Below are 24,252 nucleotides of genomic sequence, written 5' to 3' on the forward strand. Positions count from 1 at the left end.
GGCACTGAGAAGTATTTTTTAACAGTTAAAGGACTGCTGTAGGGGGGTAGGGGAAAAAAGAGTTGAACTTACCCGGGGCTTCTAATGGTCCCCCGCAGACATCCTGTGCCTGCGCAGCCACTCACCGATGCTCCGGTCCCCGCCTCCTCTTCACTTCTGGAATTTCCAACTTTAAAGTCGTAAAACAACTGTGCCTGCGCGGCCGTGTCCTCACTGCCGCTGATGTCACCAGGAGCGTACTGCACAGGCGCAGACTTACTGTGCCTGCGCAATACACTCCTGGTGACGTTGTTGGGAGCGAGGGCACAACCGCGCAGGCGCAGTGGTTTTCAGACTTTAAAGTCGGAAATTCCAGAAGTAAACCAGAGGCGGGGACCGGAGCATGGGTGAGTCTGCGGGGGACCATTAGAAGCCCTAGGTAAGTTCAACTCTTCCCCCCCTTACAGTACTCCTTTCATTGTTTTCAGAAATGAAATAAAGTTTCATCATTTGAGAAGAGGAAAAAAATAGGGCTAAGGCTAGGTTTCCACTTGTGCGTTTTGTGTCCGATTTTTCTCTCAGAAAATTTGCATTGATTTTGCAACTAATGGTGGTGAATGGGGTTGTTTCCATTCAATGCGAATTTTCGTTAGCGTTCGGACGCGTGAAAAAATCTGAGGTCCTGTATCATTTTTTCGGACATCGCGTACGATTCGCGTACAATGCTTTTTATAGGCCATGCAAATTTGTCCGAAAATTCGCATTAGATCCATGGTTACAGGAAGTTGTCAGCAGTCATGACTAAGCTTTTACTAGGCAGATTATGCATATTTAACTAATGTGAATTTTCTCGTACGAAAATTTGCATAAAAACGTGTACAAATTTACATGCGAATTTTCTCCAATCAGAAAAATCTTATACGATTTTTTGCAGGCGAAAATGTAACGCTACAGTGGAAACGTAGCCTTACTTAACAAAGAGCGTTGACAGCAGTGCAGTTTACCAGCTGTCATTCATTCTTGTGGAACATCTTGGCATTCCTGGGTAGATGGAGATCTTTAGGAATGGCTTACCCATCTATGCAAATGGCAACTGGCTGCCAGATATTACGTACAATAGTTTAGTTGCTCGGTTTACCACCACCATCATTTGATTTCATAGATCCATTCATTTGTCTTTTACAGCAAAACAATGATGATGAACCCCCAGCTGGCCTGTAACTTAAAGGAATACTGTAGGGGGTCGGGGGAAAATGAGTTGAACTTACCCGGGGCTTCTAATGGTCCCCTGCAGACATCCTGAGCCCGCGCAGCCACTCACCAATGCTCTGGCCCCGCCTCCGGTTCACTTCTGGAATTTAAGTCTGAAAACCACTGTGCCTGCGTTGCCGTGTCCTCGCTCCCGCTGATGTCACCAGGAGCGTACTGCACAGGCCCAGTATGGTCTGTACCTGCGTAGTACACTCCAGGTGACATCAGCGAGGACACGGCAACTCTGGCGCAGTGGTTTTCAGACTTTAAAGTCTGAAATTCCAGAAGTGAACCGGAGACGGGGCCGGAGCATCGGTGAGTGGCTGCGCGGGCACAGGATGTCTGCGGGGGACCGTTAGAAGCCCCGGGTAAGTTCAACTCATTTTCCCCCGACCTCCGCTACAGTATTCCTTTAACTATGTAGTAATTGTAGGTGTGGATTAGCTCATAGTGAGGACACGGAGTGGCCATATATCCTGGTCATTTATCCAGCTTGTGGTAAATCAATAGGTAAATTAGGCTACTTCAGTTTTTCCACTCATAATGAATAAGCCATATGGATTCTAGTTTGCAGATGAAGTCCATTATCCTTTGGATAGGGATCAGAATGTGATACATCATGCTGCGATAAAACTGCCAGTTATAAAAACCTATTGTTAGGTGTGTTAATCAGAGCATTCCAGTAAAATGAAAACTTACGGTATTTTCTGTAGAGTGAACCAAAGCTTTATTGGGGCTAGTCTGGTATTGGAGCTGGCAATGAATTAACCAACAGCTTGATTCATTATTTAGCTGACGGCTCATTTATTGACAACTCTTGAATTTGATTAGCCCCCTCTAGGTTCTGCCTCAGTCCCATCAAACTCCATTCCTGTTGTATGTTTTTAGTTGATAGTTAAAAGTGGGAAAAAATTGTTTGTAATGTAAAAGTTATAAGCAAAGGAAGAAACTTAAAATAAACCCCTTTGAATGTATTGTTCCACTCTGACACAGAATTGGGGTATAGAGCAGAGAAATGATGTAACTATCATGACAAAGAGCTACCCCAGCAGTGTAATACCTCAATGTGAGAGCCATTTTAGAGTCTACATTTAGAGGGTTGCAAATGGCTTTTTAAATACTGTATATGGTTTATTTATTGTAAATGACATGTATAGCTACATGTGAAATAATAGATATCACTAACCATTGTTCTTGATTAGATTGTATAATTATTAGTCTGTCTTCTGTATTTTTAGGCCACACACTGCAGAAGTATTATTCCTTGTCAAGACACACCTTCAGTGAAATGTACCTACTACTGCCAGGTTTGTTGCCAAATCCAAATGTACATTTGGAAAGTAGTTTAAACATGCCATCTGGTAACTTTGATAGTCCTGTTTTGCAGCTGTGTTTATCATTTTATTCTGTGGTAAGATCTGACCACATTTTTATGTTGCATTAGGTTTCTGTTCCTAAAGAATTAATAGCACTGATGAGCGCTGTTAACGATGGCAACTTCCCTGATCCAAAAGACTGCAAGAACACCATCTATCGCTTCAAGCAAGATGTATGTATCTCTGCACCATTTTATTAGGAGCTTCTTTTTTTAGAAAGTGGTGTGATAGGAAAATTGCACTCAGTGATACTCATGCCTGAATTACCGTAACAATTTTATATGTTGTGTCTAAAGGTGCCCCTACACTCATCGATTTTTCTCAATCGATTCCTTGCAGATTTGATCTGCTGGGAATCGTTTTGCCAAAATGGCAGATTGATAAATTTTGACTAAAAATCGATTGAAATGTAAAACAATTGGGGGTGGGGCAAGAGCATTGGCAGATCGATGGCCTATAGTTTTGCACTGCATCCAACTGTGCAACTCTGCAGTTCAATCTATTCTTGATAGATTCCCTGCTGAAATCAATTGAAAATTGATGTGCAGTGTGTGGTAGGATTCGATTCCATCTGAACTGATTCTTCTCAGAAAGGAATCGATCTTTTTAGAACATTGGGTGGAAATCTATAAGTGTATGGCCAGCTTTACTGAAGATTGTTTTCTGTTCTTCTCCTAGCAGTTAGTCAGTTTATCCTTTCCCTTCTACAAGGGCTAGTGAGGTAAAGGGGTTGCAAAGTGAAGCTGAACATGTTCTACAGTGAGAATCTTCCAAACCGTGCCCCAGATAATTGTCATTATACAGAGTATTTTATCCAACAAAAGTCAAAAAAATGTTTTCAAACGTTTGTTTTCCTGCACACTGTTGAAACTAATTGGGGGTACTTTTGAAGGGCTGAAACAAAGCAAGTGCTTTAGTCTAGTTGAGAGCACAAATGGTGGGGCTGACCAGCCATCTGTGGGCTGCAAAGGCTGTAGCTTTCCACTAGGGGTGGTCAATGAGAGGCAAAAATTCTGAGTTTAAAGGGAAGGTTCAGGGAGGGGATTAAAAAAATAAAAATAAATTTCCACTTACCTGGGGCTTCCTCCAGCCCGTGGCAGGCAGGAGGTGCCCTCGCCGCTGCTCCGCAGGCTCCCGGTGGTCTCCGGTGCCCGACCCGACCTGGCCAGGCCGGCGGCCAGGTCGGGCTCTTCTGCGCTCCATTTCCTGGCACTTCTGCGCCTGCGCAGTACAGCCCGGCGGACGTCCGATGACGTCAGCGCGCCGGCGTGGGACGCAGAAGTGCCAGGAAATGGAGCGCAGAAGAGCCCGACCTGGCCGCCGGCCTGGCCAGGTCGGGTCGGGCACCGGAGACCACCGGGAGCCTGCGGAGCGGCGGCGAGGGCACCTCCTGCCTGCCACGGGCTGGAGGAAGCCCCAGGTAAGTGGAAATTTATTTTTATTTTTTTAATCCCCTCCCTGAACCTTCCCTTTAAGCCGATTTTATGCAAATTTAATGCAGCTTGAAAATGGACAGATCATTTTTTGCAGTGCTTTATTACATTAGCCCATTTTCAAGAAAATTGGCATATAATCTGCATCACCTTGGAATTATTTGCATCTCATTGACCATGCCTACATACCTGTCAACAGCAATATTCAGAAAATGTCAGGTTTTAACTAAAATTATTGCATGTAATCGTCTGCTTGGACTTGAGCATGGCCGTAGATAAATCTCTATATCTAAGAACATTTTTAAAAGATTTATGTTTTAGTTTTATCATTGACTGTAGTTACCATATCAAGGATTGTAGCACATGGCTTAAATAGGAAGGCTCCGGTTCACACTGGCAGTTTAGTGGAAAACGGATGCATGAAAACTGATCTGATTAACGTTCAATCAGATCTGTTTTCACACCACTGCCGTTCAGCTGCTTTCGTTCCGTTCCCCCCTCAGTGAATTTTTTCTGTCTAGAACGGCCCATAAGAAACATTCAGTTTTCTCATTGCCTTCAACGCAGTGCTTCGGGATCTGTTTCCGTTCTGCTGGGCTCAGTGGTCCGGAAAAATTGCTGCAGGAGGAAACTTGCGGTCTGTTCAGCGAATCGTGGGGAAGTGATCTGTTCAAAAGTAAAGCAGTGTGAAGCAAGCACCCATGGAAGGAAAAAAGGAGGATGTGCTAGGACCCGCAGTGTCTCTGCATACTCCGACACTGCAACGTCTTGTATCAGCAGTCAAGTCAGCACCATCCAGTAGTAATAAAGCTCTTTTATTGATAAAAGGACATAGCAAGCATTACAGCGAACCTTTCTCAAGCTGTATCTATATGCCTGATACAGCTTGAGAAAGGTCTGCGGACCGAAACAGCGCTGCTGTAATGCTTGCTATGTCCTTTTATCAATAAAAGAGCTTTATTACTACTGGATGGTGCTGACTTGACTGCTGATACAGAACTAATCTGTTCAAACAGATGGATGTGAACGGATCCATAGGTTCACATTGGGTCCATTAGCATCCATTCCCTTCTGATCTGGGAACTGACCATTTTTTAACACTAATGTCAACCGGGCCGAACTCTACTGACTATAACTTAATGAATAACATTTCTTTTTTTTTTTTTTACAATAAATTATTTAGTTAATGTTTGCCCATTGCAAAATTATACCCAGATATTTTTCAGTGATACTGGCATCTTTACTGCTGGCAAGATGCAGCATTGTATGATGATTTATTTACTTTTTACATCAGTAAAGTCAATTGAGCTCCCACAGTGCTCTTGGACAGAGGGTTGCATGACATCATAGTCTAGGCTTAAAAAAAGACAAGAATGAGGATGCACACCCACATATATCTATCAGCATCAATATTTTAACAGCATGGGTGCTGTGTCTAAAATGATATCCCCAAATATAAAACAATGGATGACACGCACACCTTGTAAATTCAATGCAAAAAAGTGTATATTTAAGTAGCTGAACAAGTCACTCACAAAGAGTGTAAACGATCTGTACAAAATACACATACAAACATCAAATATACAACCAGAATCATGACACATGGAAATATATAACAGTGGCACTATACATAAAGTATAACTGTTGCTGTTTATCGCTCAGAGCAGATGAATGCCTAGGTCCAGAAATACTGGCTGCCAGAAAGTTCATAGAACATGAGACCATAGCATAACAGATGAATACAGAACAATCATAGTGGCTGAAGGAGACACCGCTATATTACCCAAACGGTGCGGCGTTTCGGAACAAAGTTCCTTCGTCAATGGGATTTAGCAGGAAGCAAACTTAGGCTGTCAGCAGTGTTCAGGACACTGCCGCACTGCTGACAGCCTAAGTTTGCTTCCTGCTAAATCCAATTGACAAAGGAACTTTGTTCCAAAACGCCGCGCCGTTTGGGTAAGGCCCCATTCACACTTGCGGTTCGAGTCCGCAAGTGTCCGGGTCCGGGGGCCGCAAAGAGACCGTACGGGTCTCTGCGGTGGCCACAAGGCGGCACAAGTTGCGGATCAGGAATGTATCAGTTCCGGCTACAATAAAGTAGCCGGAACTAGATACTTTGCAGTGCCAGAAAGGCACCGCAAGCATTGGGGATACCGGCGTGTAGTCCGGGCCCCCCAAGTGGCATAGGACCGGTGCTGGAAGCATCCGGTCCTATTGCCAGTGTGATGAGAAACATCCGTTTCTCATTGCACAGCATGGGCCGCATGTTCCGGTCAGGATCCGGCCCGGGTCCGCAGCCGCACCGGGACGGACCGAAAAATTGCGCATGTTGGAAAAAAAGCAGGACCGTCCCGGAGCTGCGTTCCCGGATCAGATCCGCATCCGGACGGCGCACGAGTGTGAATGGATACATTGATTAACAATGTATCCATTCACCATCCGCTGTGTACGGAGCATTCCGGGTCCGGGGAAGCCGGACCTGGAACGCTAATGTGAACCGGGCCTAATATAGCGGTGTCTCCTTCAGCCACTATGATTGTTCTGTATTCCATCTGTTATGCTATGGTCTCATGTTCTATGAACTTTCTGGCAGCCAGTATTTCTGGACCTAGGCATTCATCTGCTCTGAGCGATATACAGCAACAGTTATACTTTATGTATAGTGCCACTGTTATATATTTCCATGTGTCATGATTCTGGTTGTATATTTGATGTTTGTATGTGTATTTTGTACAGATCTTTTACACTCTTTGTGAGTGACTTGTTCAGCTACTTTAATATACACTTTTTTGCATTGAATTTACAAGGTGTGCGTGTCATCCATTGTTTTATATCATAGTCTAGGCTTAACATCACTGGGAGGGCGGGACTGCATACCAATATACAGCATAAAATTTGATTATTTTTTGTGTGTTTTGCTATGAATTGTTACAGGCTCTCTTTAATGTAATAGACCAAAGTTAATTAACAAACGTATTATAACTGACACTGTTTCTTTTTACATTAGGTCCCGATACCAAGCTACTTGATTGCCCTAGTTGTTGGAGCTTTGGAGGGAAGGTAACTGCAATTTTGCAAATAATAGCCTGTTTAGAGGAGCTCAGGGCAGTACACAACAGAGCAGCTCTGCCTCTTTCCTGTGCACGGTAGTCTCCAGATCATGTACGGATGGCAGCCGCAGGTGTTACATGGGAGACTGTTCTCCAGGGAGCCAGAAGCCCAAGCCCTCCTGGCGCAGCAATCCGGCCATACTCGTCGCTGCCAGGTTGACGCTCCTTAAGCATGTGCTTCAGGCTGTGTCATGGGAGGTCCGGCGCTGCGGCTAACGCTGGGCAGAACGACACCTACTGTTGCAGTAGGGAGTGGAAGACCTGATGGGCAGCCTAATACTGTGATTAGGGGTGAGTGACATGGGGCCGGGCTCTGCCTCTGATACCCGGCAGGGCGCTTTGGCTCTGCAGACTGCACACAGGGAGGGGGGAATTGGGGGGAGGGGAGCAGCTTGTGTTAATAAAAAGCGTCTGTAGGCTTGTGCCTTATGGTAAATCTGGCCCTGGTTAGATCGCACCACACTGAGGCCCCGTTTACACTTAATCAGTTAGTACGCGCTTTTTTTTTTTTCTTCTCCATAGCAGTGCATTGTGAAAAAGATTTTCAGTTAAAACGCGTTGTGTGAAAGGTGCCATATGAAACCATGGGCATTCCTTTGAAAATCAGTTGTCCTTTCAGTTATAACTGAGAGCAACTGATTAAGTGTATTCGGGGCCTTACTGTGAATGACGTATAGGTTTTATATTGCCGTATGAGGTTTTGCATTGCTGTGCTTCTGTTGCATTGCACCGTGATTGTGAAAATAAAAACTTATAAATAATTTCTGGAAAACTGCTCCAGGCTGTAGAAACATCCTGTAACAAGATAAGTCTTCAGACAGAGACTCCCTATCCTTACTCTTCTTTTTTCTTACAAAGAGATTAGGGGTTGATGTATTAAGATTTGCTAACCGACTCAGGACAGGTCATGTATGCAGCTGTAATAACATAAATACTAATTATTCCCAAAAAAGATGCAGAATGCAATTTCAGCGCAGTGAGCTGAGTGATGTGTGGAGCTCCTCTGTACACTATGTCTAAGGAATGGTCCCTATGCTCAAATCGGGTCCTGTGAAAATAGCAGAGCAAGGCACTGCTGCAGCATACCTTCATGAGAGGTAGCAGGTTTTTTTTTTTGTTTTTTTTTTACAATAAATGCAGCAGTGGTAGCATGTATATTTCTGCAATTGCTGGTCCTCTTTAGAGGCAGTACAACTTTTCTTATGTGCTGGATAATTTGCTGATGGAACTATTTTTAGTACTGAACATTTAACCCCTTCCCTGCCAAGCATGTACTAGGTATGCTTTGGCAGGGAAGTAGTTGAACTGCTAACAACGTGCTAGGTACATTATTTGGAAATTTGGCCCCCGGGAAGCAGTGGGGAGGGAGGCCGACATCATTCCTCCCTCCCTCCACATGGGCCCTCATCCTCTGCGCTATGTATGGCCGGAGCAGCGGTCGGTGTGCGGCTGGCGGGGGACAAGGGCATAGAGTGAGCGATCAGGTGAATAATTACTCACCTGATCGCTCACTCCATGCCCTTGTCCCCCACCAGCAGCCGTCTGCACTCGCTCCTCTCTACTTCCTGTATGATGCATGATTACTTACGCGTTATACAGAGATAGGAAAAGGAGAGAGGAGCCTGCTACTGGAGTGGTCACCGCATGAAGCCAGTGATCGGGTGAGTAATTGCATGCTGACTGCTGCGCTCCAGCCATGCAGGGGGGCCACAGGAGGGGGACCCATGTGGAGGGAGGGAGGATGATGTCGGCCCCCCTCCCCGCAGGGGCATCCATACCTGCTACCTATACTGGGGGCTCCTATACCTTCTACCTATACTGGGGCAGCTATAACTGCTACGCATACTGGGGGCACCTATACCTACTACCTATATTGTGGCACCTATACCTGCTACCTATACTTGCTACCTATACTGGGGCACTTATTCCTGGATAACTATGCTGGCTGCACCTATATCTACTATATTGGGGCACCTATACTGGCTGAACCTATACCTGGCTACCTGTACTAGGGCATCTATTCCTGGCAACCTATACTGGCTGCACCTGTATCTGGCTACCTGTACTGGCGCACCTATTCCAGGACAGGAATACATATCTGGGATCGTTGGATTCAGCAGAATCAGGGCTTTTACAAACAGTAACATTTTTTCAGTAAATTTAATTCTTCTTTGAAAAAAACACAACAGAAAATATTTCCCTTTTTTTTTAACACATTTCACTCAAAAATGTTGTTATATCTCCAGAAAAAGTACAAAATTTTGTTTGTGTTCAAGCCCACTTCATTACAGAAAAAATTAATTTATAATATGTCCTATTTCATGTAGGTTTTTTTTGTCAAATATTCTAAGTAAACCTAATGAGTGCAAAATGTCTAAAACTGCTTGGCAGTAGATGTTTGCATTCAGGACAAATCGGCTAACAGGGAAAGGGTTAAGTAAACCTATACATAACATAAGGCAGCACATTTGGTACTTTGATTTGTATTTTGTGTTGTTCCTCAACTGGGAAATAAACATGGATGTGGTCATCACTCCTCTTGTCTATTAAGTTGTCTTTGACATGCGTTCATGCCAATTTTTTCTAATGTCTTGACAGGAAGATTGGCCCCAGGACAACAGTGTGGACAGAGAAGGAGTTGCTGGAGGCTGCTGCATATGAGTTTGCAGAGGTAAGCCTTGCACATAAGTGGCACAATCTAATCTGTGATACCACACCTACTTCCATTAACTAATATAATTCCACTGAGGAGTGTCCATTTTGTCTTAAAATGCAAGTGTAAAGCTGGCCATACACTGGCCCGACTTCCCGCCGCTCGACGAGCAGATTCGATCACTGGGATCAAATCTGCTGTCAAATAGTGTGCGCTAAACGCACCCCGACCGATTGATTTCCTCATGATATCAATCGGTCCGTCGATCGCGCCGTGCGGGAAATTACCGTCGATCGCCTGCGGGTAGGGAGCATGTCGCTTGCGGCGTACGATTCGGGGCCTTTCGACGCAGGTATACATTACCTGAGGCTGGCTCCTGGGCATCCCGTCCGTCACTGCTCCCGTCATGGCACCTCCGGCATCCTCGTTTAACTTCCGCTGTCACACCAGTGACAGCGGAAGTACAAATAGAGGGCGCTCTATTTGAACATCCGCTGTCACTGGTGTGATAGCGTAAGTTATATGCGGATGCCGGAGGTGCCACATGACGGGGACATCAAGCCCGGGAGCCAGTCTCAGGTAATGTGTGTTCAGAGTGATGTTCAATGATAGTTTTCCGCCACACATAGCGTCTTGCATTTTGGCCAAAAAGTTCCATTTTGGTCTCATCTGACCAGAGCACCTTCTTCCACATGTTTGCTATGTCCCCCACATGGCTTGTGGCAAACTGCAAACCGGACTTCTTATGCTTTTCTGTTAACAATGGCTTTCTTCTTGCCACTCTTCCATAAAGGCCAACTTTGTGCAGTGCACAACTAATAGTTGTCCTATGGACAGATTCCCCCACTTGAGCTGTAGATCTCTGCAGCTCGTCCAAAGTCACCATGGGCCTCTTGACTGCATTTCTGATCAGCTCTCTCCTTGTTCGGCCTGTGAGTTTAGGTGGACGGCCTTGTCTTGGTAGGTTTACAGTTGTGCCATACTCCTTCTTCAATTTCTGAATGATCGCTTGAACAGTGCTCCGTGGGATGTTCAAGGCTTTGGAAATCTTTTTGTAGCCTAAGCCTGCTTTAAATTTCTCAATAACTTTATCCCTGACCTGTCTGATGTGTTCTTTGGACTTCATGGTGTTGTTGCTCCCAATATTCTCTTAGACAACCTCTGAGGCCGTTACAGAGCAGCTGTATTTGTACTGACATAAAATTACACACAGGTGCACTCTATTTAGCTATTAGCACTCATTAGGCAATGTCTGTGGGCAACTGATTGCACTCAGACCAAAGGGGGCTGAATAATTACGCACACCTCACTTTGCAGTTATTTATTTGTAAAAAATGTTTGGAATCATGTATGAATTTCGTTTCACTTCTCACGTGTACAGCACTTTGTATTGGTCTTTCATGTGGAATTCCAATAAAATTGATTCAGGTTTGTGACAGTAATATGACCAAATGTGGAAAACTTCAAGGGGGACGAAAACTTTTGCAAACCACTGTTATACTGAAGTCCATTCCAATCCTGTAATTCTTCTATGGCTGTTGTGTGCAGCTCAGCATGTGTTGTGGAGAATTGAGAGGTTACGGCACTCCCACAGTGCCACCCTACTGGTCAGTGAAGACTTGGACAGTGTTAGTCAAGAGCAGAGGATGAACTTGCATAATAATGATCCTTCCACCAGGAATATGTGGAATATTCCACCAGTAATATGTGTATGAAGGGGTCCCAAGACTGAAAATTGTATTCTTCAATTGTTTAAGTGTAATGCACAACATCATGTGCTTTATTTTTTCTTTTCTTGCACTATAGACAGAGAAAATGCTGAAATATGCAGAGGACCTGGCAGGGCCTTATGTCTGGGGAAACTATGATCTACTTGTTTTGCCACCATCATTTCCTTACGGTGGTATGGAGAACCCTTGTCTTACCTTTGTAACGCCAACTTTACTGGTAAGCCCCATTGTACTGCCTGTTTTACTGCTTCGAGTGATGATTGTATGCTATAGTCTGCACACAATTCTGTACGTCTTGTATGAGTGAAGACACAGGTTATATGTCAACTTTTTGTGAAATATGATGAAACACACACACAAAACAATTTGTATATAAAAGAAAGCTCAATGTTAGATGCCATGTGGTTAATACCACACAGCTTTTGAAAAGTCACAGCTCCAGCTAAAGAACTGTAGTTGTGTGCGACTCAAGTCTGTTTTTGTATTTTTTTTTTTTTTTAATAGTAATATATAGGCTGAAATAACGTCTAAGAGGCTTATGAGAAAGTCCTTTAAAATGAACTTGAAGTCACATTGAGGGCAGTCCCAAAATGTGAGCCAGTTCTACTATCAGTAGCATCAATAGCCAGCAGAGTTGATAAAATTAATCTCTGTCGACTGAGTGCCCTTATGTGAGTTATTTGTGACCCCTCTGCCCTCTCCTTATTTTCTGCCTCATTTTTGTAACTCCACAGAGACCAGAGTGGTTATAATGGCAGGTTAGTTGAGTCAGCATAGAGTGAATGTAGACGACAAATGGCAGCTTACAAGCGATAACTGTAGTTACAAATATAAGTATAGTTATCTGCCTGCACCCTGAGCACGGCTTAACAGTAAGGCAGGGAGCACACTTGTCTGTTTTCATGCGCATTTTCTGCAAAGGAAAACTGAGAACCAATGTTAATCAATGGGTTAGCTCACACTTGAATGCGTTTTTTTGCATGCAAAAAAAAAACGAAAACACAGCAGCGCAGCAGTACCTGTTTTTTCTCCATCAATTACCAAAGCTTTTGTGAAGAAAGGGAAGGAAGAAAAAAAAAACGCGTGGCTTCCTACATTCAAATACACATAGTGTGAAGAAAACGCATGCAGTAAAATGCGCACACAGTGTGCTCACTGCCTAGGCATACAGGTACTGTTCTATCACAATAATAATATTTAATAACAAATACTTTTAGAGTTACCAGTTTTGTAGCTGTTCACCTCTCGTTTGTTTTAATTTTACTCACTGTTGCTCATAGTTCTAGCCAATAGAACTTGCAATAAAATAAATCTTCAGCTTTACCAGTACTGTATTATGTAATCATGCCTACATACAATCACAAATTGCAGACATCCCGGTGGCTAGGTAGTGTAATGGTTAAGGCAGGGGTCTCAAACTCGCGGCCCGCGGGCCATTTGCGGCCCTCGATGCAATATTTTGTGGCCCTCGCCGGCAAAAGCTTCCTTATAGTTTGCTTCAATGCTCCCAAGTAATCCGCCGCATCCCCGCCGCTAAACGAGGGCTGCAGAGCCCCCATATCGCCCGGGGGGCAATCCACCGGCATTTCCTGAAAGAGGCAGAGCTTTCAGCTTCAGCTCTGCCCCTCCTGACGTCAATCGCCGTACGGATCGCCGCCTCTCCTTGCCCCTCTCTGTGAAGGAAGAGTGAGAGGGGCGGGCAGAGGCGGCGATGCGCCGCGATTGTGAAATTCCTTATGCGGCCCAGCCTCATCCTGACTTTGCCTCCTGCGGCCCCCAGGTAAATTGAGTTTGAGACCCCTGGGTTAAGGGCTCTGCCTCTGACACATCAGACCAGGGTTTGAATCTCAGCTTTTCCTTTTTAGTAAGCCAGCACCCATTCAGTGAGGAGACCTTGCACAAGACCCCCTAACACCGCTACTGCCTATAGAGCGCGTCCTAGTGGCTGCAGCTCTGGTGCTTTGAGTCTGCCAGGAGAAAAGTGCAATATAAATGTTCTGTGCCATCTGCATCAGTTATAGTAGCCTAAAATATTGTGTCTTCAATATGCTTGATGATATCCTATATGACCCTTTGCTCTTGTTGTTTGTTGAAGAAATATTTGTCTTTGTGTGGCAAGACCAACATATTGATCATTTAGCTGGATTTCAACAAAAGTCAAAAAGTTTCCATGCATAGTCTAAAGTAATGTAGTGTCTGTTATTGACATTAGATCATTTGGAGGATAAGTAGTGGGAATGATTCATCTGCTTGTCCACAGCTGCAGACGTTTTACAAGATTTTGCTTCCTACATGTTTGACATTGTGTTCTGCGTAAATATTTCATGAAATGTATTATTATAGATCAGAATGTGCAGCTTATGCCACTCTTTTGTTTCTGATGATTCAAATTCAATACATTTCAGGCACTGTGTACAGATTTCATAAAATGTATTAATATAGATCAGAATGTGCAGCTTATGCCTCTTTGTTTCTGATGATTCAGATTCAATACATTTCCGGTGCTGTAAATGGACGGGGATTCCTTTCCTCTGAGACATGGACATTTTTTAAGATGTTTCAGCCATGGAAAAATAGATAATGAAGACCGATGATAAAATGACTGTTTCTGGATTCAGAGGGCAGCTTACTATTGGAGGCCTCTTTAATGGAGGCCTCTTTCACAGTGCGACATTAAAGTCGCACATTAGAAAATGTTTCAACGCATACTAACACACAGCAATACTAAGTCTGTGTGACATTCACAATGCACACGTTGCGTTTGTGTGTAACGTGTAGCGTTATTAGAAGGTGCTGCATGCTGTGCGTTTAGCAATGAATCTGCTGCGTTATTTGTGTTGCACATGCTCAGTAATGTTTTTTTAATGTAACGCATGCGCCGTTTTCGTTCTATCACTGTGCGACAAAAACGGCACACCAAGAGACTCATAAAGAGAACGTCCAGGTTAAAGTCTATATGCGCTGCGTTAGGGCCGCATTGTGCGACCTTAACGGCGCACTGAGACGCAACGTCCTACTGTGAAAGAGGCCTTAAACAACAACTGAAGTGAGAAGAATACTGAGGCTGCCATATTCGTTTCCTTTTAAACAATACCAGTTGCCTGGCAGCCCTGCTGATATATTTGGCTGCAGCAATGTCTGAATAGCACCAGAAACAAGCATGCAGCTAATCTTGTCAGATCTGGCAGTAATGTCAGAAACACCTGATCTGATCTACTTCATGCTTATTCAGGGTCTATAGCTAAAAGTATTAGAGTATTATTGAAAGTATTAGAGGCAGAGGATCAACAGAATAGCCAGGCAACTGGTATAGCTTAAAAGGAAGTAATTATGACAGTCTTCATAACCCTTTCATGTAATTTGTCCTTTAAGGCGGGTACACTATTCAATTTTCCAGTCAGATTGACAAGTTAAAAACCAGATCAATTTTCAGATCAGTACTGCACAACATTGTTCTCAAACGGGAGCGGGAGCTGATTGGACATGCCAGAAACAGGGCTTCTCAGTTTATGAAACCATTGACTCCAACTCCAGGTACTCAAAATTGTTTTGACTCTTCGACTCCAACTCCTTAGTCTAATAATTACCAGGGTAGTGGAGTTAGTACAAAAATCATCTGACTCCTCAAGTTAATGAAACCACTGCCTCCTAATCCAAGTACCCAAAAATTGCGCTGTCTACTTGACACTGACACTGACTCCACAGCCCTGGCCGGAAATTATGGACTGACCTGTAGTTCTGACAGGAAAATGCAGTGTGTACCAGCCTTTAGAATTTAATGTTGGCAAAATAAATGGTGCATAATTGACAAGCATGTAGTTATATGCATAACCAATAGCATCCATTCATCAAGCAATGTTTTTATTTTTGGTTACGCTGTTTTAAAAGTTATAGGTAAATCAATCTGGGATAATAAACAACATTGCTGTCTTTCCAAATTGGCATCTTAGCATTTGGCTGGAAAAACAAGTAAAAACTACCTCACAGTTACGTCTACCTTTCATGGACACATGGAATGATCAGATTTCTATATTTGAATTCCGAATGCCACACGCCTGCTGTAGTTATTAGAAGTTCATAGCTTCCCACTGGGTTTTTAACCCTGATGTATAGTGGTGAATGTAACAGAACAGGAGGAGTGGCAGTACTCATGTACATATAGGAAATAAACTCCATGCATTGCGGCAGGGCTGTAGACTCAGTCGAAGCAAAGTCAAAGCAATTTTTGGGTACCTGGAGTAGAGAGGTTTCATAAACTGAGGAGTCGGAGTTGATTTTTGTACTCCCCTATAGCCCTGCAAGAGCTGTGGAGTCAGCGCAATTTTGGAGTCAGTGTCAGTGGAGTTCGATGATTTTTGTAACGATTCCACAGCCCTACCTGGGAGGAATTGTACTGAGAACTATGGTGGGGAGACACTTTTACTGTATCCAACCATATAGGACCCCTTGTGGTACTTCTCAGTCAATCTGTTACAGTGGTTTCAGTATTGATTCATTTTATAAAGAAACCCTAATAACGTAATTCCAGAAATCCCAGCGCAATCCACGTAACCCTAGTCTTCTTTATGAGGTATATAAACAGCTGTCAGGCATCCACCTGTAATAGCCAGTGCTCACAAGACAAGGTGCCCATCACCAATGCAAGTAAAAAGGCACTATTCAGTACACAGGAAAGATAAAAGCAAGTACTTACATTGTGGGTCCTATACAACAGAGACCCAATTAATCTGTAAGCACATTAAAAGTACTGACGGTGTCAATCACAAACTATTATAAAAACCTTTAGATGCCTATTCTCTAGTCCGTTCCTGACCGGTTTCCTCGATGCGTGATTGGGTCCCTGTTGCACAGGACCCACGATATGAGTGCTTGCTTTTATCTTTCTGTGTGAAAAATGTATGAATAAAGTTGCCTTTGAGGCTGAGCCTGTGTACTGAACAGAATTTATTTACTTGCTTTGGTGATGGTCACCTTGTCTTGTGAGCACTGGTCATTACAGGTGGATGCCTGATTGCTGTTTATTCACCTCATAAAGTTTTATGTGGCTTGCACTGAGATTTCTGAAATTACTTGCTATCTATTGGTGGAATAGATCATCTTGGCCGCAGCATCTCCCTTTGTGGTATCTATTGGCAGCGCTTAAACTTTTTCCCTACTGCCCTAATTATTGTTGTTAGTTAATTAAAAACACAAAGGAATTTTTGAAAAGCATTTATACCCACATATTAAGTACCTCTAATATACAGTATATACACATACAAATAATGTGTAGGTCAAGCAGTACCTGAGATGTTATGCACAGTAAGAGGTACTAGGCAATTTCACAAAGTGGTATGTGTTGTAATAATGTTGTGGTACACTGATACAGAGGACAGCATAATGACATTATTCCTAAGATTTGCAATATCTCTTATACATTTTTTTTTCTTCTCTGATTTTTTAGGCTGGTGACCGGTCCCTTGCAAGTGTAAGTATTTAATACTGTCTTAATATAATTTTTTTACATTGTAATGAAGACTGCATGTTGTTGTAGGTCACAGGGTATTGTGCCTCATGCCACCCTATTAGCCAATGAGAGAATAGGAGAATATCTCACTCACTCATTGATACAAATGAAATGGTGGCTGGGGGTTGAAAAGAGTCTGCTCCCTCTGCAGCCACCAAGGCTGTCATTCGCTTGAACGGATTTTGCTGCATCTTGTCATTGTGCTAAATGTTGGAGCAATGTCATGTGAAATGCTCATATGAATTTTATACTGACCTTGATTGTGTCTCAGGCCTAGTGTGATTGGACTGCAGGTCTAATGTGGCACCCAATTTTCAGCTGTAGAGGCCCTCTTCAAACACGGAATCTCAAAACCTGATCGTAATCCCCGATCGATCGCGATCACGATTTAGAGTTGCTATTTTTCAAGTTTTTGTCGCAACTGTGTTTTGAGATCTTTATTTCAGTGAATGAGAATCGCGGTCGGTGGGAAAAGGCTGCATGCAGCACATTTACGATACACGGAAATCGCAATCGCTGCATTGTGAGTAATGCGGCATTGTAGTGCGATTGCAAAATGCCGCCTGAAAGCTCCCGAGTGAGAAAGGGGCGTAAAAAAGGGATTTTCAAGCTTATAATGTTTGTCTTTCTTAGCACATGAAGATTTTTAAAGCTTTTTTTCAGTCAGTCTCTGTTCCAGTGTATATTATTAGATCACCTTTTTCTAATTTGTAGGTCATAGCACATGAAATTTCACACAGCTGGACAGGAAATTTGGTTACAAACAGAACCTGGGAAAACTTCTGGTATGTACAGTGTCCTGACTCACTTATCTCCGTACATGTCTGCTTCACAGGAAGAGAGAGTTCAAATGGGAAAGAAAGCTGTACTGTGCTGTAACTGATCTTATATGCCCTTTGTCGAAAATGACTGAGGGGCATTGTAAGATATCTGGTACATGGTTAACACTGTGCAGATTGGGGTTGTACCAGCCAGTAGCCATCACTTTCAGCTCAATTAGATTTCTAGCAGTTTACATGCTAATGATTTGGGGTTGCAGTGTGTACAGTGCTCAGACATTGGGCTTGATTCACAAAAGAGTGCTAACTGTTAGCACGGCTGTTTTCGCGCAAATTTTCGCATTGCGCGTGATCGCGAATTTTCGCGCGAAACGATAACGTTTTCGCACAAAAACGTTATCGATTTCGCGGTAAAATTCACGTTTGCGTGCGAAAATGTTGTCGTTTCGCGTGAAAATTCGCGAACGCGCGCATTGCGATAATGGCCGTGCTAACAGTTAGCACTCTTTTGTGAATCAAGCCCATTGTGTGTAAAAAAAATTTTCAAAATGCCTTGCTGCATATTGCATAGCTTGAGGTATATCTTGTGGCTGGTTCACATAGAGAAGAAGATTCCTAAAGTGTTCAAATTAATAAGATGCAGGGTGAGATTGCATAGTGTACAGATTTAGCAACTTGTCTGCCTTAATATTTCTGTAAAATCTAATCTTCATTGATCCATAGTGAGTCTCTAAACCTTGCAATGCTTTAAAATTTGGAAGCCCAGTCACACCCTCCTGTCACATGGTGTCTGCACCATGCAGAGGGTACAATGTGATCAGGTGGGGTGGGACCAGGCTGTATGCTGTGTTGTCATTTATTTATTTTTTATTGGACTATAGAGATTTCCTTAGGTCCAAACCCACCCCACTGAAAAGGAAAAAACGGCACTTCCATTTGTACCCAGGTGTTTGTTTTTCTAGAAAGACAGAATGTTTAGGATACATAGTGATGCTGATCTATCAAGACAGGTGCAAAGACAACTGGAGCAAAAGAGGCACCACAAAGATTCTGATTGGTTGTTCAGTTCATTGTTTGCTCCGTTTTCTTTGGGCATGTCTCTGTGAATCACTCCTTCTATCTCCTGTGTGAGCCTTTGTCTCATACTGGCCATTCCGCAGTGATGCACCTTGACAGCAGTAGTGATGTTGCCACCCACACTGGGCAAACACTGACTAAATAATTTCTAAAGTAATATTGTAAAATAAAGCAATTTTATTAATTAAGCTATTAAGTATTCATTAAGTTCCTTTTTAGCATCAGTTGTTCTTCTTTTTAGGTTAAATGAAGGACACACAATGTATTTGGAGCGGCGGATTGACGGACTCCTCCATGGTGAACAGTTCCGCCAGTTTAAGGGTCTTGGTGGATGGAAAGAGCTTCAGAATGCGGTATTCTTGTTATAGGTTTTCTCAACTTATTGAATAAGGCAGTACAACTCTTTAATGGTTAGAGTGATAAGTACAGTAAAACCTGTTTGGAGCTTTTGGGGGCTGCATTGTACTTTATTAAACATGGGTCTCAGTTCACTAAGATTTGACATATGTGGTATTAGTTTATCTGATCAAATCTGCTTTGGGTTTATTTTTTTATTTTTTTTTAATTTTCACTTTTTAACTGAACCTCTTAAATTGACTTAAGTATTTTTCCTGGGAACAATAACGTTGTTCTGTTCAGTTGGTATTTTATTGATTCTTGTTGGTACCGTTAATTATTCTAAAAAGTTTTTTTTTAGTAAAAAATGCAAAATAGGAGAAGAGTGACTCTAATCTCACTAAGAGTGGTTTTCCATAGAACAAAATTAATTTCCAATATCTGGAGACCCCCTACTCGGAGAAGTCATGCTGTTCCTGGTTTGGTGAAGTTTTGGGCAGCTTTACATTTTTATTTCTTTATGTATTTTTTCATTTATTGCTAGGAAATAGCTAGTGAAATTGTAGGTATTTCTCAGTCCAGTATTTCACGATGTCTTTTTGCCATAAGGCTGGTACACACGTCGGATTTTTTTAAACGTCCCATTTGGACGTCCGGTCGTTCAGTCGTCCGGACGTCAAATCCGGCGTGTGTACAGTCTGTCATTCAGCTGATAAGACTGGACTTGAACGATCCGCCAGGCGGATTGTTCAAGACCAGTCTTATCAGCTGAACGACGGACTGTACACTCGCCCGCCCGATTTGACGTCCGGACAACTGAACGACCAGACGTCCAAACGACGGGTCGTTTTAAAAAATCCGACGTGTGTACCAGCCTATAGCGCCAAAATACATAAGAACAGCATTATCTAACCACACGGTAGTCAGTGCTAATCTACTGAACAAGATCAAGCACAAGCTGCATTTGGTCAAAGTTTTAGTGTACAGGTTTTGTTGCTATTGTGGTTCGAATCTGGTAAAATAATGCATCACTTCGACAAGACTGTAATCCATTATGCCCAGAGTCTGAAACCTTTTATATGCAGCTGGAAGTAGATCTAATCTTTTGCTATGAGGCTATGTTACAGTAGCCATAATTCCCAAAATTGCTGTAGCTTGGATGCCAGAAGATTATAAAGGTCAACATGAGGTTTTTTTTTTTTTTATCTTTCATTTTTATTTTTTCATGCAAATGAATTTTTATTTAATAAATTTGCTCCTTATAGTATTTCTATCTCTTGATTACAGGTAAATACCTTTGGTGCCACTAACCCGCTCACAAACCTTGTCCCCAACCTGCACGAGGTGGATGTGGATGCGGCCTTCTCCTCAATCCCTTATGAAAAAGGATTTGCTTTATTGTTCTATCTTGAACAGCTGCTTGGAGGGCCAGGTTTGCATATTTTTTTTTTACCTGTTATGTGAAAGTAAAAACTGCTTTCAACTGATTAATGTTGACATACCCTATCCTCGGCAAAAAATGTTTCTCGTTAAAAAGAACCTGCTAAAATGGACCTAAATGTTCCATAAAATAACCTCCAATGAATCTTGTAAATTCAAAAATAGTCTTCCCTTTGTCATGATTGGGCATTGATATTGTGTTTTTTTTTTTTTGTTTTTTGTTTTTTCCTTCAGGAAATGTTTTAGTGGCACATTTTAAACCAAATAGAGTAGAACACGCCTGATGTAAATTTACATATACACTTGTCCCCGGTTTACAGACACCCAACTTACGAACGACCCGCCAATACAAACGGCCCGATCCCGTCGCAATGATGTAATTTCCATGGGGGAAGTTTGAAGAAGCGGTTTAAAACGTCTTGACTTAAAAACGGATTTAAGTTAAGAACAAATCTACAGTCCCTATGTCGTTCTTTAACCGGGGACTACCTGTATGTACATGAAACAAAATGAACCATTAACATTCCTCCCCCCAATGAACCCCACAACCACCTCTTCGATTTCTCCTCATACTAAAATTCTAGAGTTTCTGCGCTCTGCTTTGGTCTAGGGCCCATGTAAATGTCTAGATGCCACCTAATTTGCATCCAGCTCCAACTGCCCTAGGCTGCCTGTTAGTTATTATTCGGCATACCAAGAGGTGTACTTAAATGGTGTTCCCAATTCCTTCAGATCCTGTGATAACATGGTTTGTAAGAGAAAGGCCTTCCATCCTTAGAAAATTTTTTTGTTTTCTTCTTCTTATGCTGAATGGCTTTTAATTTGTCAGGTAGCATAACATGTCTTAATTCTTCCCTTAGATCCCATTGAGAAGGGGGAATAGAATAGATTAATTTGTTATAGATAGCTTGCCGAGTGGCTAGTAGCACAATACGTATTAGATCACATACTTTGTTTGGCGGAGTAGTTTCCTCTGAGGAGGAATTGAAAAGGAGCATAACTGGATCTTTGGTGAGTTTAGCTTGTCAGCGAAGCTTATGACCTCATCCCTGTATCTTTGGATAGCTGGACAAGACCACACACAATGTACCATGTCTGCACTTGAAAGTTTACACTTAGGGCAATAGTCCACATATTCTGGCCTAGGCACTTTATATACAACATTAAAAGCAAAATTAGCCTGGTACATCATAAAAAAATGTGATTCCCTCCACCTCTCACTAACCATTACTCTCCTGACTTGGTTGCTACCCTCTAACATGCCTGCTTCAAGCTGTGGGACTGTAAAATGTTTATTCCAGCCTGACATGTTTCTTATCGCCTTCTTTTGGATCCCCACATTCCCTAATTCCCTCTGAATGTCAGATAGTGACATCTTGCGCCCTCTGAGTTTCAGAAAAGTGTCAAAGGGCAATATACGTGCTATAGCTGAGATATTTTGCAAATTGACTCTTGACAAACGATTGTATCTGTCCTGATCTATAGAAATCCTCTCCTGGAACCCCATACTTTTGCCTAAACTCTTGTTATTCCATGATCAGAACATTTAACATGATTTTTGTGCATAGTGCTTGGGGTGAAGCTAGGGTTACCTTCCAGTGGTATGTATTCAGAAATTTTTCAGGCAAGATGAAAGCTCTTCCTCACCTCTCTCCGGGCCACCATTGTGCCACTCTATAGAGCACACTGTGTTTTAGACACAATGACATGGTAGACCAGCTGGCATGAAGCAGACCAGCGAGTTCCCAGGGCTCTGCAATATGGCACTCCTGGGGTGTATTTGAAAACTCAGCCGTATCCTTAACCCAATCCTGGACATGTCTAAACAGGCATGCCAGATTATACCTCCTAATATCAGGGAAATTGAGACCCCTCATCTCCTTTGGGAGCTGCAGCCATGCAATCCTAACCTTTGCTCATATATGGCCATATGCAATTCATTTTTTCACCTGACTTTTTTCTCCCAGGAGATATTTTTTATCTCTGATTTAAAATAACTTTTCAGTACTTTTCAACTAAAATAGTACCAAAAAGTTGGTGAATTAGTACTATCAAAATTATTTTGAGTATTTTCTTGCTTTCTGGCGGCTTGAAAGGCAATTTATTGACAAGTTTAAAAATATCACCTAGGAAGAGACTTGGGTGAAAAAGTAAATTGCATATGGCCCATATTGTGCTAGCCTGTCTTCCAAGATCTTGGTGAGAAGTGTGGTGTCCTGGTTAATGAGAGACACTGGGCGGTACGGGCCTGGATCTTGAGGGTCCTTGCCTGGTTTCAGGAGCAGATTAATGTGTGCCTCATAGTCTGACTCAAGAATTTTCTTCCCTTTTAACATTTTCCTATAAACCTGGAACATAATTGGGCCTACTTCTTCCCTTAATTTTTTATAATATTTACTCGGCATTCCATCAGGGCTTTGCACTTATGGTTTGCCAAATCCTTAATGGCCCTCTTTATTTTGGCCTCTAACTCCTCTCTTGACAATTAAAGAAGGCAGATGCCTTGTAAGTTGGTCCTCTAACTCCTCTCTTGACAATTTCCTCTAACTCTAGGAGTTCTCTAACTCCTTTCTTGACAATTTACGAAGGTGGATGCCTTGTAAGTTGGTGTTCATTGCCTGTGGCTGCTCACTACCCTGCATTCTGTATAACTCTTGGTTAAAACTGAATAGAGTTAAAGATTGCCCAGCAGAAGTTTACTGTGCACTGTGACTTTAAGTTTCCCAATGATCGAGAATATCTGGAGCCATAGCCTGCTCCCTCACTGCAGGTATATGCCAGAGTTCATCCATTTTCATTGGTAGAAACAACAAGTTGAAACAGACGTTACATCCTGCTTTAGCACCTTTAATGCAAATGTACATCCATGAGGTTCTGCTGGTTGGACTAGTACAATCACGGTAAGACTTGTTCTGTACTGTGTTCACAAATGTGTAGTCAATTAAGATTATTTGTTGCCTTTGAGGGTTACTAGCTGTAAGGAAGAACCTACGGTATATTTACAATGTCTTAAGATTGATAAAGCCAAATGGCCTAGATAAAAACAAATTGTAATTTGTAAACAGTTTGAACCTCCAATTCCAGAGTCTGTGCAGGCCAGGGAATCTTAAAAACTGTACATATGGAAATATATATATGGTCTTGTGTTACAATATGTATGTCCATTCTAATTCAATGTCTAACCAGAATGTGCCAATTTCCTCACGTTCGCTTCACTTCACAGTTTACATGTAAGTTCTAAATCAGTGGTTCATGAAACAGCAAAGTCAAAATATGGTTGTGACACCTAGAAAATTCTGATATGACTACTATAGACCTTTGCACAGAAAGAATAGCATCAAGCCTGACATTCATGTTATTTTCTATGGTGAACGTATGGCGGAGGGTCACTTGCATGGTTGTCTTCAGGAAGTCATCTGCATTTGCCTGATCTGACCATAAGTGGTCAGGTCAAAAAGTGGAACAGCTACTGAAAGTTTGGTGGTTTTAGAACTTTCTGTACAAAAACATTCCTCGGACCTCAAACTCAGTGCATATTTTGTGGCTCTCCTCACAAGAATGTTTTATAGTTCATTTGGACAT

General features: G+C 42.5%; 1 protein-coding gene across 1 annotated transcript in view; it reads left to right on the forward strand.

Annotated features, from left to right (window-relative positions):
* The window catches only part of LTA4H (leukotriene A4 hydrolase), a 60,440-nt gene that overhangs the window by 22,324 nt on the left and 13,864 nt on the right, over positions 1–24,252 (forward strand). The window contains exons 4-12 of the mRNA XM_068276906.1: positions 2,469–2,537; positions 2,675–2,779; positions 7,047–7,099; positions 9,748–9,820; positions 11,609–11,749; positions 16,976–16,999; positions 17,753–17,823; positions 19,136–19,247; positions 20,518–20,662. Coding sequence (XP_068133007.1) covers positions 2,469–2,537; positions 2,675–2,779; positions 7,047–7,099; positions 9,748–9,820; positions 11,609–11,749; positions 16,976–16,999; positions 17,753–17,823; positions 19,136–19,247; positions 20,518–20,662 — 793 coding nt within the window. The remainder of the gene's footprint in view (positions 1–2,468; positions 2,538–2,674; positions 2,780–7,046; positions 7,100–9,747; positions 9,821–11,608; positions 11,750–16,975; positions 17,000–17,752; positions 17,824–19,135; positions 19,248–20,517; positions 20,663–24,252) is intronic.

The sequence above is a fragment of the Hyperolius riggenbachi genome, chromosome 3 (genome assembly GCF_040937935.1).
Source record: "Hyperolius riggenbachi isolate aHypRig1 chromosome 3, aHypRig1.pri, whole genome shotgun sequence".
In the NCBI taxonomy this organism is placed as follows: Eukaryota; Metazoa; Chordata; class Amphibia; order Anura; family Hyperoliidae; genus Hyperolius; species Hyperolius riggenbachi.